Source organism: Epinephelus lanceolatus, chromosome 3 (assembly GCF_041903045.1).
Source record: "Epinephelus lanceolatus isolate andai-2023 chromosome 3, ASM4190304v1, whole genome shotgun sequence".
NCBI lineage: Eukaryota > Metazoa > Chordata > Actinopteri > Perciformes > Serranidae > Epinephelus > Epinephelus lanceolatus.
In genome coordinates, this window is record NC_135736.1 from 46,744,811 (window position 1) to 46,760,243 (window position 15,433).

At 39.1% G+C, this 15,433-nt stretch overlaps 1 protein-coding gene across 1 annotated transcript; it reads left to right on the top strand.

Annotated features, from left to right (window-relative positions):
• Positions 1-1,641: 1,641 nt before the first annotated feature.
• Positions 1,642-15,227, top strand: LOC117254862 (uncharacterized). The gene is made up of 6 exons (XM_078166485.1): positions 1,642-1,709; positions 4,134-4,166; positions 4,290-4,469; positions 4,955-5,044; positions 5,268-5,375; positions 11,371-15,227. Exons 3-6 carry the CDS (start codon positions 4,313-4,315, stop codon positions 11,508-11,510), a joined length of 495 nt encoding a protein of 164 aa, XP_078022611.1. The 5' UTR covers positions 1,642-1,709; positions 4,134-4,166; positions 4,290-4,312; the 3' UTR covers positions 11,511-15,227.
• Positions 15,228-15,433: the final 206 nt, after the last annotated feature.

A 15,433-nucleotide genomic window follows, 5' to 3' on the forward strand; every position in this document is an offset into this window, starting at 1 on the left:
CAACAAATTTCAGTATCGCCTCCTGATATCGCCGCCTTCATTTAATTTTCCAATCTTTCCTTTAAATGTTTTTAAAATAAATACTGTAAAAAAGAGCACCTGATGCACAGTGTTTGTGTTTTCTATCCCTGCTTTGATTCTGTGTTTTAATGTCTGATTTCCAGAGTTGAATTAAAAAAAACAACCTTTTTTGAAGTTAAAATTAAATATCAAATGTGTCATCAAAGATTTTACTCAAGCAAAATTAAAGATATTTCAGCAGTAACATGATTGGGTATATGTGTTTTCAATCCAAATAATGATTGTTTCTTATTAGTGCACCAACATCCAAGCGTTTTATGTTCATTTTTAATTAAATTTGATTTTATGTGTTTCATACACTTCTGTGGATGAGTCTAAACTTCATGTAAGCATTACAGTTTGAGGTAACAGTGGTTTTGTGTAGGTAGTAACTTCAGCTGGTGTTTATTAAAATGAACCAAAAATTGGTCTGAGAAAATACAAGACAAATTAAGTAAAACATATTTTGTCACTTTGCAGCTGTGATTGAATGCACTGCAGCTTTTCTTTTAATATGACCTCCAAAGTCTGCATCATTTATTTTTTATCTACTGTGATGATGACTAGGATTTAAAATATATATATTAGTCTGCTTGCTCTTAAAGAAGAAGGGATACACAGCAGTCATTGATGTGTCACCTCATCAAGACGTGAGATGCAGTGCAGACCAGACACCAGCAGAGGAGGGTCAAGGTTTTACACACCAAACAGGAAATGAACAAACACAAACTGAACACTGTTCTCTAAAATATAAAATATAATTGTATGTAAACAGATTTTCCTTTTGATAGAATAGACTAAAGCATGACAATCATCCCCAGACCCCTGTCCACAACCTTTCAAACAGTACATTATGGGGCCAAAAGTGTAAGATAAAGACTACCAACATAGATTTTTAAACAGTTTTTTGGAAGGTAGGTAGAAATAGACATAGAATAGGCAAAAATAGATGCATAGATGTACTTTATATATGAAAGCAACAATGAAAAAGAATATGACATCTACATAGAGGTTTAAGTGTTTCTATGAATTGCTAACAAACTAGAAATTGTGAATTAGATGTATAAATGTTGAGTATGAAACACTTAATTTCCTCAATTCTAGTGACTTTTTTTATGCACTGCATTTTCTGCATAATAATAATTTTGTCAAAATAAAAGTCATTTACAAATATTTTAGACAGTGAGGTGGAAGTGTCCCCTGTGCCCCCCTCCGACATGTACACTTTTACACAAAGGGTGGTTATGTACAGTATATTTACACATCTTCACATCTATATAGTGTGCTTACTTTTTTATATCATATAAGTTTGATATTTGAGCTGATGTTATTGAAGGAAGTGCCACGACTGTCGATAAGACTTTAAAGATGGCGGAACTGTTTCTGTAAGTGAAAAGAGAACAGAAGTAAAACTGTTGCAGGGGTCTGTCAGTGTGTGCAGCAAGTAAAAAAAAACCCGCGAAAAAGCACGTAACTGGCGCGCTCGACGTGCTCTCTCAGCCAATGACAGCTAAGAGATTCTTTGATCGCGCCAAACTGGGCGGAGCCAGCACCACGCGTTGTTAGTGCACATATGGGGAGGGAGAGGAGAGGGCAGGAAGACAGAGAGCCTCCAACATTTGAACTTTATTTACACTTCACAGGAACAGGTAAATAATGTATTTATATGCTATTTTTTAGAGAAAGTGTAATTGAGATGGCTGCTGTGTGTAGTATCTGGTGGAAAATTTAAAATTCAGTGTATGTGGATGTATTACACTAAGTACTGGAAACCATGCAGTGGAGCTTAAATCCTCAAATGCTTCTTAATATTGTTAATTTGTTCATTTCATTCACTTAAGTCTTTTAGAAAACTTGTTGCAACACAATTTACCATTTAAATAAAATTAATTTACTGACTGCAGTTTATAGTGAGTGTTGCATTAGTTGTCAGTGTGTCTTATTTTGGGGAAAATCAAATGCATCTCCACACTGAGGTCTTTCTTGGTGGTTTCACCATTAACTGGATCATTGAAGGTGACAGTCATCATAGTAACATCAGAGTATAACTTTAACTTTGTTCAGTTTGTGGAGTTGATCTTAACATTACGAGTGTCTCTGCAGTCTGAAATCAGCAGAGTGATATGGAGGAGCTGTGGGTCTTTTTAGAGCTCTTTTTGGCTCTTTTCAGACTTGTTCCAGACTAGTCTGACAAGCATGAACTGATGAAGCCTCTTGGATAAGAGGTGAAACGTCTTCTAAGACAAAACCAAGTCCAGTTGTGTTCGATTCAATTGCCTTGGGATTTCTATGACCTGGATAAATGAGAACATGAGGCATGTCTTTTTAGATTTGTAGATATTCATTGGTTACATTTTGGGACAGAGAGAGACATTTATTTATAGAGCATTTTAAATGATGAGACGGTTCAGAAGTTGAAGCATTTTGTGCTGTGCAGTGTGTGTGTGTGTGTGTGTGTGTGTCCCTTTAAACGCTCCTCCTCTGCTGTGTGGAGCTTGTACAACGCGCCAGTTTTGTAATGCAGCAAAGTCCCCAGACAGACCGGCATGTTGACGTTCTCTGCTAGCAGCTTCCGGTTAACGTTAAATGACAGGACCTGTAACATCACTTACAGCGACGATGAGCGACGTGCTGTCAATCTTAATCTTTCTATGTAGCTTTTTTGTGCTGTATGCTGACACTGGTAAGTTAAAATTGGAGGCTAACGTTATGTAGGCCTATGCTAACTACTCATAGATCGTGGTAACTAACGTTAAGTTATAAAGCCGTAACGTTAGCTCAAAGTTGTCCGCGTTGCCATTATTTGAGTTTATAACATTGGTATAATGTCGATCGCTATGTTGACAAGTATAAAGCATTGTTAAAGATGTGTTTAGTTCATGCTGACATGCTTATAGCGTCGTTAAAAAGTTGATAGAAAAGTTTAGCTAGCGCTAGCATTAGCACCTGTTAGCTAACTCGATAAGAGGACGCTAAGACGCTGCTTCGAGCAGGACCTGTACTACATGTTTTTAAATCATTTATCCGGGACGACGGCATTTATGTGAGTGACAAGGGTCAGGAGGAGATTTAGGGCTTTCAAAAACGTAATAACTTGCATCTTGGTGCGTTTATGGTATCACCAAAATATTAGCGCACAATGGCGGAGAGCGTTTAATATGGAGGAGGGGCACGGGAGATAGCACAGGGGAGAAGATCCATATTTGATACTGTTGAGACATTTATAAGTTTAGTGTGGAGAACTGAAGACGTGCATCAAGCTTGCTAGATATGAAACTGTCCCATTGATCAAGTTATTCATTACAGGAGGAAGAGCCTGTAATGGGAGGAAGGGCTGAGGTGTAACAGCACATTTACATTTTAGGGAATTATTGCTCCTCTGAATTGAAAAATGTCAACTCTGTCTGTCAGTGTTAAAGCTGTGTGAATTTTATGTTTTTGTCCTTGGGAGGGCCTCGTCTCATTTGACACTAAATAGTGGATAGAAGTGTTCATGTACAATATAATAAATCCAGCAGAACAACACAAACCAAATCAGAGGAAATATCCAAGTCGAAACAAAATCTGAGGGACCGTCAACAAGAAACATTATTAACAAGCCTCACAGATGTAGTGTTGGCCTCAGGGATGTTATAATTGTGTTACACTGGGACAGCTGTTCATGTTATTGTGTTCACCCTGTTGTGTGTCTGTATATAAGATGACATAACTTTACTGTTTTATACAGATGGGCCAGGATACCACACTAAATACGTAATGAATGACGACAATAGCTGCATAGTACATGTGTCACATATTTATAATAGTTCATGATGAAGCAAAGAGCAAAGAATACTCTCTCTGTACTCGAGCTGAAACAAGTGAAATGTAGCATTTATTATGAAGAGCTGCAGGTGTGCATCAAGCTCGTTAGACATATCAGACCATCCCACTGATCAATTTATTCTGCACAGGAGAACTGAAATGAGGTGGAGCAGCATATTCACATGTCAGAAACTGTTGCACCACTGAATTGAAAACCATAAACTCTGTCTTTCAGACGTGTTGACGCTGTGTTACCTTTGTTTCCCCAGGTGTCACGAGTCAACCAATCACAGCAGTAGAAGGTGACAATGTTACTCTTCAGTTTCCTCTGGCTCCTGGGGTCAACTTGTCTGCTTACACAGTGGATGTCAGCAGAGATGACCTTATTAATGTCAATGAAAATGATGTCCATGTGTATCGAAAAGGAAAGGACCATCTTCAAACACAGATGGCTCAGTACAAGGACAGGACAACTCTCATCCATGAAGACCTGACCAGAGGAATCGTGACACTGATTATCTCTTCAGTAAAGCTGTCTGACAGTGGACGATACAAGGGCTTTGTCCCACAACTGGATGCCAGTTGGGATATTGACCTCAGTGTTGGTAAGCATGCTGAGTTTAATACACATTAGTCAGAACCGGGAATATCCCAATAAAGTTTTTGACCCTGATTTGAGACCGTAATCTGATTTTTGTATGTAACTCATCCTGAGAGGTTTCTTGTGCCAAAAGATGGTCGGTATAGATTGTAATATGTGATATATATACACACAGTATGTATATTTAAAATACAGAGAGGCAGAACATGTGTGATGTTGATGAAATCGTCTAATGGAGATGCTGCTAAACTTAAAGTGGTGATAAATTGATATCTAGATTTTAGGAAATTATTTACATGTAGTTGTGCATTTTAAGTTACTTCATCACATTAATTATTCTTTCCTCTAACTAGATGTTTGTATGTTATCATTTGTGAGAAGTCATAGTCACTTAACCTCTCTGGGCAGCTTTCTCGGACTACTAGAAGATATTTTGATCTGTATTTTCCCCTCAGTACCGACAACATCTTGGTCTTTTTGTATAAACAGTACCCAAAGACCCACAGAACCGGACGAGGAGAGATGACTCCAGCACAACTAAACCTCCAGTGGAAGGAGTGACCAAGTCAGACGATGAAGGTAAATGTCTTTGTTCAGTTTTCTTTGATTCACTTTATCCTACGATCTCTTTAAATACAAGATAATCTGACTGTGGGAGCTGTGTATTAATGATTTTGTTATTCTTTTAATCAGGAGCAGCACACTATAGATTAATGATCAGAATTAATAACCACATTACAAGAGAAAAAACCTGCATCACCTCAGAGGCTCTTCTTCTCAACACTGTCTGATACTCCTTCAGGTGCTGCAAAGACGGATCCTCTGTGGAAAACTGTCCTCATTGTCTGCTGTTGTGTCGCTGCTGCCATTGTTGTCATTGTTCTTATCCTGTTGAAGCTTGGAAAGATCAGTAAGTTAGAAACTTCTGTTCTACAGTATTTTAAAATTGACTGTGGAGTCTAACTATGTATATTTACTCCTCTAACATAAGACAACCCTAAATGCGTGCCGCTATGGCGTCGCTTTGGGTTGTGAGCGCACATCACCTGCGTCTACATTGAAAGTAATAGGTTTGTGCGCACAAAAGAAGCTACATCTGAATGCCCTCCATGCACTCACACACTTTAACGAAAGCGGCGGCCAAAATCACCCAGATGGCTCGTCTTTCTTAGATAGGCAGGGAAAACCCTGTGTTTGGGTACAAGCTGCTCGAGTTGGTTTGTTGGCTCGGTGTTTGTGCTCGTCTCCTCCATGTGGGCAGCGCCAGCCTCGCTTTGAGTAAACGTTAGTCTGAGTGGGCGGAAGTTCGCTGCATAGATCAGCCTCTCATTGGGCGGAACGAGCCACCTGCTGAAGTCCCGCCCTACCACCTCTGGGTGTGTAGCAGTTTTCAACCGTTTTCAACACGTCCTTTACTAACTTTTGCGGTGTTTGATCTTGCGGGGATGTAGCCATTTTTCTGCCATGGTTCGCATCCTGTAGGCGATATTTTTGTGGGCGTGTTACACCAAAACCTGAGAGAGTCGGCCCAGCCAGACCTTTCTTTTCTTGAGAAAGGTCTGGTGAGCGAGACTAAGTTAACGTAGACTAGATGAGCGGGTGGAGTCAGGTGACTCACGCGGCATAGTTTTGTTTTGTTTTTCCAAGGGGACAGCACGGGGAACGTAATAACCGAAATCACCGACATGAGTAAGATTACGTCGGTTAGAGGGTCTGAATGTCGGTTTCGGTATGTTTTCGGTTAATTGCCCAGCCCTATTTTACTGTAGATACTTGAGATAGATTTTTAATGTAGGAATTTAAAATCATGTAGGAAAGAAGCAAGCACTCTCAAAATAAATCCACTCAACAGGTGCACGGCCAAAAGCAGCAGAAAAAAGAAAAAAAGCCAGCACTCACAAATGTCCTTTTGGTAAATTTAATAAACCAACTTGGGTGGCGTTACCAGAAACACAGATGTTTCGACAGAAAGTCTTCTTCAGTGTGTAACTCAGGTTACGGAAGTGGCGTTTAAGTACGCTCGAAGCAATCAGAGCAGGTGTGTGGAAAGACAATTTACACTTCCGCCATACAATATAGGGCCAACTCACGGGCAAAGAAAAACACAATAACAATACAACGATCTTAAACCCGTGTGTCACAGCAAAATAGCAGTAGATACACCGAAAATCGATATACATATCCATAATAAATTCTGCTCATACAAAAAGGCACTGTGAACAACAGTAAAACATGTGTGCTTGAGGGGGCAAATAAAGTACCCAACTGTCAAATAACCATTAATTAAAATCAACAAATTGTCCCTCAATTAACAATCAGATCACTAGTGCACGGTAAGAGGAATGAAGTACAAAAAAGTCACTGAGTAGCTGTCCCTCAATTAACAATCAGAACACAAATGCACAGAAAGAAAAATAAAGTGCAACAAAGTCACTGAGTCACTGTCCCTCAATTAACAATCAGAACACAAATGCACAGAAAGAAAAATAAAGTGCAAAAAAGTCACTGAGTCGCTGTCCCTCAATTAACAATCACAAATGCACAGTAAGAAAAATAAAGTGCAAGAAGGTCATTGAGTAACTGTCCCTCAATTAGCAAACAGATCACAAGTGCACAGTACAAAGGATAAAGTACTGACTAGCTGTCCCTCAATTAACAATTAGGCCATAAATGCATAGTAAAGTAAACAACCTGCATCAAAACACTCTGAGTAGCTGTCCCTCGCTAAGAGACAGATGTCAAAATACGTTAAAAATAGACAAAGTGTACAAATACATACGGTCACTGTCCCTTACTTAATCAGATGATGAGTGCACAGTAAAATGCAAAGAGTACTGGAGATCTGCATCTTTATCCCATAAATAACGGTTGGGAAAGAAGTAAAAAAAGAGAACTTCATAAGAAATAGTCACCCCTCAGTTAACATTTAGATCATAAGAGCGCAGTGAAAACAAGAAATGCAGATAGTCACTGAGAGGTTCCACTAACAGGTCATCTAAGTATGCACCGTCAGCAGCAGAAAATTCAACGGGTACAAAGCCCAGTGTATAGTGCCGACACCGTATCATGGGTGATAACATAAGTCAGTCTATAGTAGTCACAGAAAACAACTTAACAGCAACTCTTCATTCATACCTTTAGGAAATTCTGTCTGTAACCTATGGATCCAAAAAGCCTCTCTCTGTAGAAGAGCTTTCTCTCTATCTCCCCCTCTTTGAATTGGTTTAACTTCTTCTATTCCCTGAAATCTTAAAGAGCAAACCTCGTGACCTGCTGCAGTGAAGTGTCTTGCTACAGAAGATTTTTCGTCTTTGGTTCTGATGTTGCTTTTGTGTTCAGAGATACGAGTCTTAAGCTCTCTTTTAGTCTTACCAACATAGCATAAGCCGCAAGGGCATTTCAACAGATACACAACAAACTTAGATTTGCATGAAATTCTACCTTTAACTTTAAACTTTTTACCTGAGTGGGGATGTGTGAACGTATTACCCTTAATCATGGCGTTACACTGAATGCAACTGTGGCAAGGAAAATTGCCAACAGGTAAAAGAGACAAAAAATGTTGGGGCTGAATAAAACAATCAGCTCTAACTAACAAATCTCTCAAATTAGCAGCACACTTCTGAGCGAAAATAGGAGTGTTCTTAAAAATATGGCCTATATTTGGATCGCTAGCCAGAATGTGCCAGTGTCTCTTAATACAGTTTTTAACATCATAGGACAAATCAGAAAAAGTAAGCACACAGACCAGGTTAGAGGTCTTAGAGGAGGATGGTTTAAGTGTTAATAAAGTTTTCCTATCAATTTTTCTCACTCTCTGGAGACGGTTGTCAAGAATGTTCTTATCATAACCTTTAGCACTAAAGCGGGCACATAAATCAACTGGTTATTTGAGGGACAGCGACTCAGTGACTTTTTTGCACTTTATTTTTCTTTCTGTGCATTTGTGATTGTTAATTGAGGGACAGCGACTCAGTGACTTTGTTGCACTTTATTTTTCTTTCTGTGCATTTGTGTTCTGATTGTTAATTAAGGGACAGCGACTCAGTGACTTTGTTGCACTTTATTTTTCTTTCTGTGCATTTGTGTTCTGATTGTTAATTGAGGGACAGCTACTCAGTGACTTTTTTGTACTTCATTCCTCTTACCGTGCACTAGTGATCTGATTGTTAATTGAGGGACAATTTGTTGATTTTAATTAATGGTTATTTGACAGTTGGGTACTTTATTTGCCCCCTCAAGCACACGTTTTACTGTTGTTCACAGTGCCTTTTTGTATGAGCAGAATTTATTATGGATATGTATATCGATTTTCGGTGTATCTACTGCTATTTTGCTGTGACACACAGGTTTAAGATCTTTGTATTGTTATTGTGTTTTTCTTTGCCCGTGAGTTGGCCCTATATTGTATGGCGGAAGTGTAAATTGTCTTTCCACACACCTGCTCTGATTGCTTCGAGCGTACTTAAACGCCACTTCCGTAACCTGAGTTACACACTGAAGAAGACTTTCTGTCGAAACATCTGTGTTTCTGGTAACGCCACCCAAGTTGGTTTATTAAATTTACCAAAAGGACATTTGTGAGTGCTGGCTTCTTTTCTTTTTTCTAATGTAGGAATTTAAACACAGGACTTTAATTTGTATTGAAGTACTTTTATGTTGTGGTACTAACTATAATCCAAGTAAAAGATGTGAGTTCTTTTTTTTTTGTCTTGGCTGATGGAGGGTAAATTGGGTTTGAGAGAAACTAGGGTTTAAATCTTCAGTATAAGATTTTAAGGTTTACCCAAAAATGAGAATTCACTCAATATCTACTCACCCCTGTGCTGATGTGAGGATGGGTGAAGATCTCCAGTTCACAAAACACTCCTGGAGTTTTAGCTAAAGACAGCATTGCAGCCAAATCCAGTACGATTTGAATTGAATGGTGACCAGTTTTAATTTGTAAAAAAAAAAAAAAAAGTCCATACTGCTTGTGTGGTGTAACCCAAATGTCCGTAAGCGGAGACAGTGAAATTTGACCTGAGAAGACGCCATGTTTTTAGCCTAAATTTCAACTGTAACCGACACAAGATCAATGAGATCTCGCAGTACCTGCATACCTGTGTTTACATGCTACCTGGAAGCGACTCTCACAGCAGAGAGAGATCTGCTGGATTTTTAAAAAGCAACGCGTGCCTTTGTCGGATCTATAATAACATTTTAGGTCTTTTATCTGACAAGAAACCGTTGTAACTTCTTTCAGTGGGACAAATATTTAAAAAGATGGTTTGAATATGGGCTGTTTTTTTCAGCGGAGGATGACCGTCGCCCTCGTATTTGTGTACGTGCTTCAGGCGTGTGCTTGTGAACATGCATGCTGGTCTGACAATTCTGAGAGGTTGCAGTTGTCATTTAGACTAAAAACATGGTGTAAATTGCGTCTGTCAGGTCAAATTTTTGTTGAGCGTATTAGCATTTAAAGCTGTAATATGTGATCTTTGTTGTAACACAAATCTCCTTAAAGAGGCAACAGATAGGATTAGGTTTTTTGTAGCTTGGCGCCACCTAGCGTCAGCGGTGTTGCTCGCACTGTCGCAAAGACCAAATTGACCGTGGGGATCAGAGATAATAAAATGTAGGCCACCAGTATACCTCTATGTATATGTAGAATGAGAAGGTGTGTGGACACTATACTAAATAAATGAGTGAAGAGACCGAGCAACAATTATCAGATTTATCTGAAGAAAAAACAAATAGTAATGCAAATAATTATAGCAGAATGCACAGTACCAGTACAAACAACTCACAGTAAATGATACCAATATGTACAGTATCAGTACAAACAACAGTAGACATGTAAGAGATAATGTATAGTGAGCCGGTGACTGTTGAAAAATAACTCCTGACAGGGGAATGGAACCCCGACGTGCAGCTGAGTTATTTTTCAACTGTCACCGGCTCACTATACATTATCCCACTTAGAACATGGCTTACTACTAAAAGATTCAAATGTTACAACTGGCATCAATATTATTAAACTGCAGGCAGAGTGTATTGACAGAAGAGAGGTGGTGGTGGCGGCGGCGGGGGGGTGGGGATAATCACTGTCCGAGGGCTGCTGTTGAATGGCAACCAGGATGTCAGCCGACCAACACTCGCTACCCGCTCCCTGGTTGCGGTGATTTGCGATGCTGGCCAGCTAGGAATGAACTAGCAGCCAGTACAGTACAGTCCTCTCTGGTCTAGCTAACATTTAGCCGTGTTACTTACTGATCCATTAGAAAGAAAGCTAGCTGGACATGGGTGTTGAAGCCTCTTTGGTCACAGCTCCCTCCATCTCTTGAACACCTGACTGAGGTTTACTCTTGTTTTTCCTCTTCTTTTATCACTCTCCTTTTTGCTCTTCTTTGCCTCCTCACACAGAGGAGCTCCTTTTCTTTCGCTAGGCCGTTTTTCACTTGTTTCCAAACTTTGTCCGTCTGCCATTGTGCTCGTGACTCAACTATCTCATGCCCAACTCCTCATAAGGACCAGCTCCAGTCCCTGATTGGCTGACCGACCAATTTCACAATACATGTCGTGTTTCCTGCCGTAGAGCAGATTTTTTCCGCGAAATTTCGTCCCCGGTGGCAGAAGCTTATTACAAAGATTGCAAAGCCACTAAGTAACCTATGTAAACGCTGATAGTCTGATTTTACTGTGTGTACTACCCTGTGCAACCCACATCATTTTCATAATGATATATATAGGCAAAAATGCTATCTGTTGCCTCTTTAAGCTGTTTGCTCTGATGAACCCGTAGCTGAGATCAAATATTGGGGTTGGACTGAGATATTTTTAGATATGTTTCTGGACTCTATTTAACCAGTACACACCGACATCGATGAAAAAGGTGGTTCAAACTGCTTTCTTTGTTGTCACAGAGAACTGTATGAGGACAAACGGAGGAAGAAGGGAGCAAGAGGCAAATGTGACAAACGGCATTGAATCGATTCCTCTGAGGACCACAACACAAGATGACCTGAACCATGACGGACCTGGAAACAACGTGCAAGTAGTTTAGTGATGGCTTGGACTCTGTTTGTAAACTTGGTTGAGTTGACTGGCCTCCCCAAAAACACACAAGACACAAGACTTTTAAATGCCAGTCAGCCAAAAATCTTGGTATTATGAAATCAGGGACCTTTTTATCGTTTTAATATTAATCATGTCAATTGGTCATATCTATACATTTGTGTACACGAGGGATGGTGTGCATGTGTGCACATACAAATAGTGTGACTCCTTTGTGCTCAGTGGCCCTCATTTATCAACCTAACATACAAACCAGCGCAGATCAGAGTGCAGATATCCTCTCATGATAGGGTTTGTGTGTGAAATGTTAACTAGCTGACCAGAGAATAGGCTTTGGTAAATGTGACTGCGTCTTTTAATTATGCTGCCCCAGTATATTCTTGATTTAGAGGCCTCTCCTCGAGAGTTCACAACATGGAGAGATGTCATACAGCCAAGAGGAGAAACTTCTCTGAGCTAGAAATGGAAACGCTGACATCCCAGCTACAGTTCAACCAGCTGGTTCTATTTGGCAGCCTAAAAAAACAACATCAAATGAAGTATTGAAAGAAATCACTGCTGTGGCCAACAGCATTGCGTTGGACAATCAAACTCCAGTTGTTTATCATATTATATGATACTGATGCTGTTATAATACTTATAAAAGATTATAGTTGACCCAGACCAAAGAGTGCCTGGCCGAACAGATGGCGGAGGAGACTCAAACTTGCGTACACAGGCTGGAACCTGACGTAAGATTTGTTTAGAGATGGATATCGTTAAGATTTTATCGATTCTACTAATTTAACGATGTGCCTTATCGATTTGGTTCTTTATCGGTACTCTTATAGGTTCCTTTTCTTTACTAAACAATTGATTTTTAGAAAATATATTAATTTTTAGTTTAGTATTTATTAGTCACTAGTCATTCCTTGTACTGCCCCTGCAGCACGTTAGCTTGTGCGAGGCTAGACAGCCAGTCAACATATCAAAGTCCTCCGATAAATGCACAAGGCTTGATTTTCTTGTATTTTACTGCAGTCTTCATTTAGTGAATTTTGTTTTGTTGTAAAAAGACAAATAATCTCTAAGGCAGAAGCGTACTGGAAAAACATTTATCAAATTCAGGAATTCAGCTCTGTCATTGACTGTCTGTGCTCAAAGCACTCTAATTTCATTGTACAACTTGTATAATGACAAAAAATTTGATTCTGAACTCGAGAGAGGCTACGCTAGCAAACTGAACGGAGAAAAATGCAGGTAGGCTGACCGAGCACAAAGTGGTGATAGGACTTACTCTGATGCTGTTTTCAAAATCCAACAGAAAATATCTTGCTTTTAGCTTTTAAACTCTTTTTAAACTAACTTATTTACATTATTCACTTAACTTTTAAAGACAGCACATTCTTCCTAAAAGAGGGAGGCTGTGTTGACACGTTTCATCACGTCTGCCACCAGTAGGAAACTTTGCAAAACCCAATTTGAAGCAAAGAAGCAAAAAGGCATAAGCAGCTCCAGCTGTTCCCATTTTTATATTTATTTTAGGTGTGCATGGCTGCATATCAACGGGAGTAGCAGTGGAATATTAATTTTCTTCTGCCATGTGAACAGCTCAGTAGGAATATTGTCTTTCTTTGGAATAAGGGCAAAATAATTTGTGCATGTACATGTGGCCCATGTGTGCAGTATGTGTAAATGAACTTACCAACACTCAGCTCTGTCTGCTCATCTCTTAGGGGATTTTCACTGGCTCTGCAGCTCAACCTACAGATTGTACTTCGCATTTTTGTATTGCACAACCTCGGACACAAAGAGTATAGACGCACATCCAGATAGAGACTGTCTCTCAAACTAAGATCAAACTATTTCTCCTAAAACGTCATCAGAAACTTTTAGTGCATAGTTAGAGCTTGTGAACAGGAAGTGGGCACCTTACTGTTCTCCTGCACTATAAAAACAGAACCTGAACAAACTGAGATCAAATAGTCGACCAATGAAGATGAGTTTACATATCACCTTGGGTTCGTCCTTCACCTTCTCAAAATGATCCCACACTTTGGATTTCCTGCCCGACATGTTATTAACTAGCCTGTGGAATAACTGCAGGTACCAGCCCTGGAAATTAACCTGACTCCTGTCTGACTGCTGAGCGTGGACACTTCCTGTGTCTGTCCTTTCAAATTAAAGTCACACATGGTCCAGTCATATAGGTTTGGATTTATTTTGACATGGTGCAGCTCCTGATAGAGTTTCACGTTTGCTTTTTTTTATCCTTTTATTATGTGACTAAACGACCAATGAAATCTTGCCGACTAATGACCTTTCTAGTCAACTAACATTTGGTCGACTGTTCGGGGGCAGCCCTAGATTAAACAGTAAAATAAAGTAGCACTGATCAAGCATTAACCAAGATTCTTTGAGTGCGTTGCCTATTTCTCGCCTCTGATGTTTTGAGAAACACTCTTTATCTCACCGTTTTAATGAAATACGCCATCGTATGTTACCAGCATTGTGTCAAACAGACAGGTGCACGTTAGGTCACCCACCAGCAGGAGCGTGTATTGGTCCAGTGCGCTGCAGAGCATTCTGGTAGTTGAAGATTTTCTGCCTCTTGAGTCAAAGTGAATGCCACAGCCCTTTGTCTTTGTTTTCTCTGGTGCTGTGTAGAGCTGCAACTAACGATTATTTTCATTGTTGACTAATCTGTCGATTATTTCTTCGATTAGTCGACTAATCATTTTATCGAAAAATGTGTTAAAATGGTGAAAAAATGTTGTCGGTCTGTCTCTCCCAAACCCCAAAATGATGTCATCTAATGTCTTGTTTCGTACTCACGCCAAAGGGTTTTAGTTCACCATCATGGGAGAGTATGTAAAGCTGCCAATATTTGTACATAAGAAGCTGCAATAAGAGTATTTTGGGTATTTTTATAGTACTTTGCTATGAAAAATGACTCAAACCGATTAGTCGACTACTAAAATAGTCACTGATTATTTGAATAGTTGATTAGTCATCGATTAGTCGACTAATCATTGCAGCCCTTGTGCTGTAGCACCCATAGTGCCTCTCTACTCCAAAGACAGTCTGGATTTATGAAGACATCTTTCCAGCATCTCAGAAGTGCTTCTTAATCTGTTTCATAACTGATTCTTCTGTTACTTGTCAGTGTTTAAGCTATTTTTATGACACTTTATATCCCCCTGCTCAGAGTTTATAAGCAGTATACAAACACTTAAATGATTTGTAACACACTGTAATGTAGCTATCAGCAGATAAAAGGACATTTTAATGTCTAAATGTTCACAATTTGTCATCATGTTTAACTTCTATGAAGTTTTATGTTACAACGGTTTTACTGTAGTGTTATATATTTTAGTTATTGACATTAACAAACTCTTATCCGCATACAGCTACATTTTGTGTGTTATTATCTGATTAAATGTCTGTGTAGTGTAAATACTGAAAAGAGGAACTTCAGGTAAAGTGTTACCACATCTGTCCTCTCATTTTCTCACTTCATGTAGACCTTAATCCAATCAGTGATTTCTTTCAGATGATTTGTAATTATTTAACTCTAACTTTCTCATGTGAATGTCTGTCTGTATTTGTATATGTTTAGATTAGATAATGGATAGATGAATTATTTGTTTTGTTTTATCTTTGTACCACTGAAACACTATGAAGCACTGCTCCTGAAGCTTTAAATTAAATGTGTTTTCTACGTCAAGTCTGTGATTCATGCTTTCATTTTGTTTCTTCTTGATCTTCATGACTCACTGTAACAACAGATTAAATCCACATTACAGGGTTCAAACAATAGAAAACCTTCAGTCTTAAGAACCTGTAGTTCAGTTGTAGTATTAGTACAAACCCCAATTCCAAAAAGAAGTTGGGACATCGTGTTAAATATACATTAAAACAGAATGCAATTAA

Coding starts and splice junctions, on each gene's coding strand:
- LOC117254862 (XM_078166485.1), top strand. CDS start 4,313: ATGGCTCAGTACAAGGACAGGACAACTCTCATCCATGAAGACCTGACC. Junction 5,045..5,267: donor GACCAAGTCAGACGATGAAG/GTAAATGTCTTT, acceptor ATACTCCTTCAG/GTGCTGCAAAGACGGATCCT. Junction 5,376..11,370: donor GTTGAAGCTTGGAAAGATCA/GTAAGTTAGAAA, acceptor TTGTTGTCACAG/AGAACTGTATGAGGACAAAC.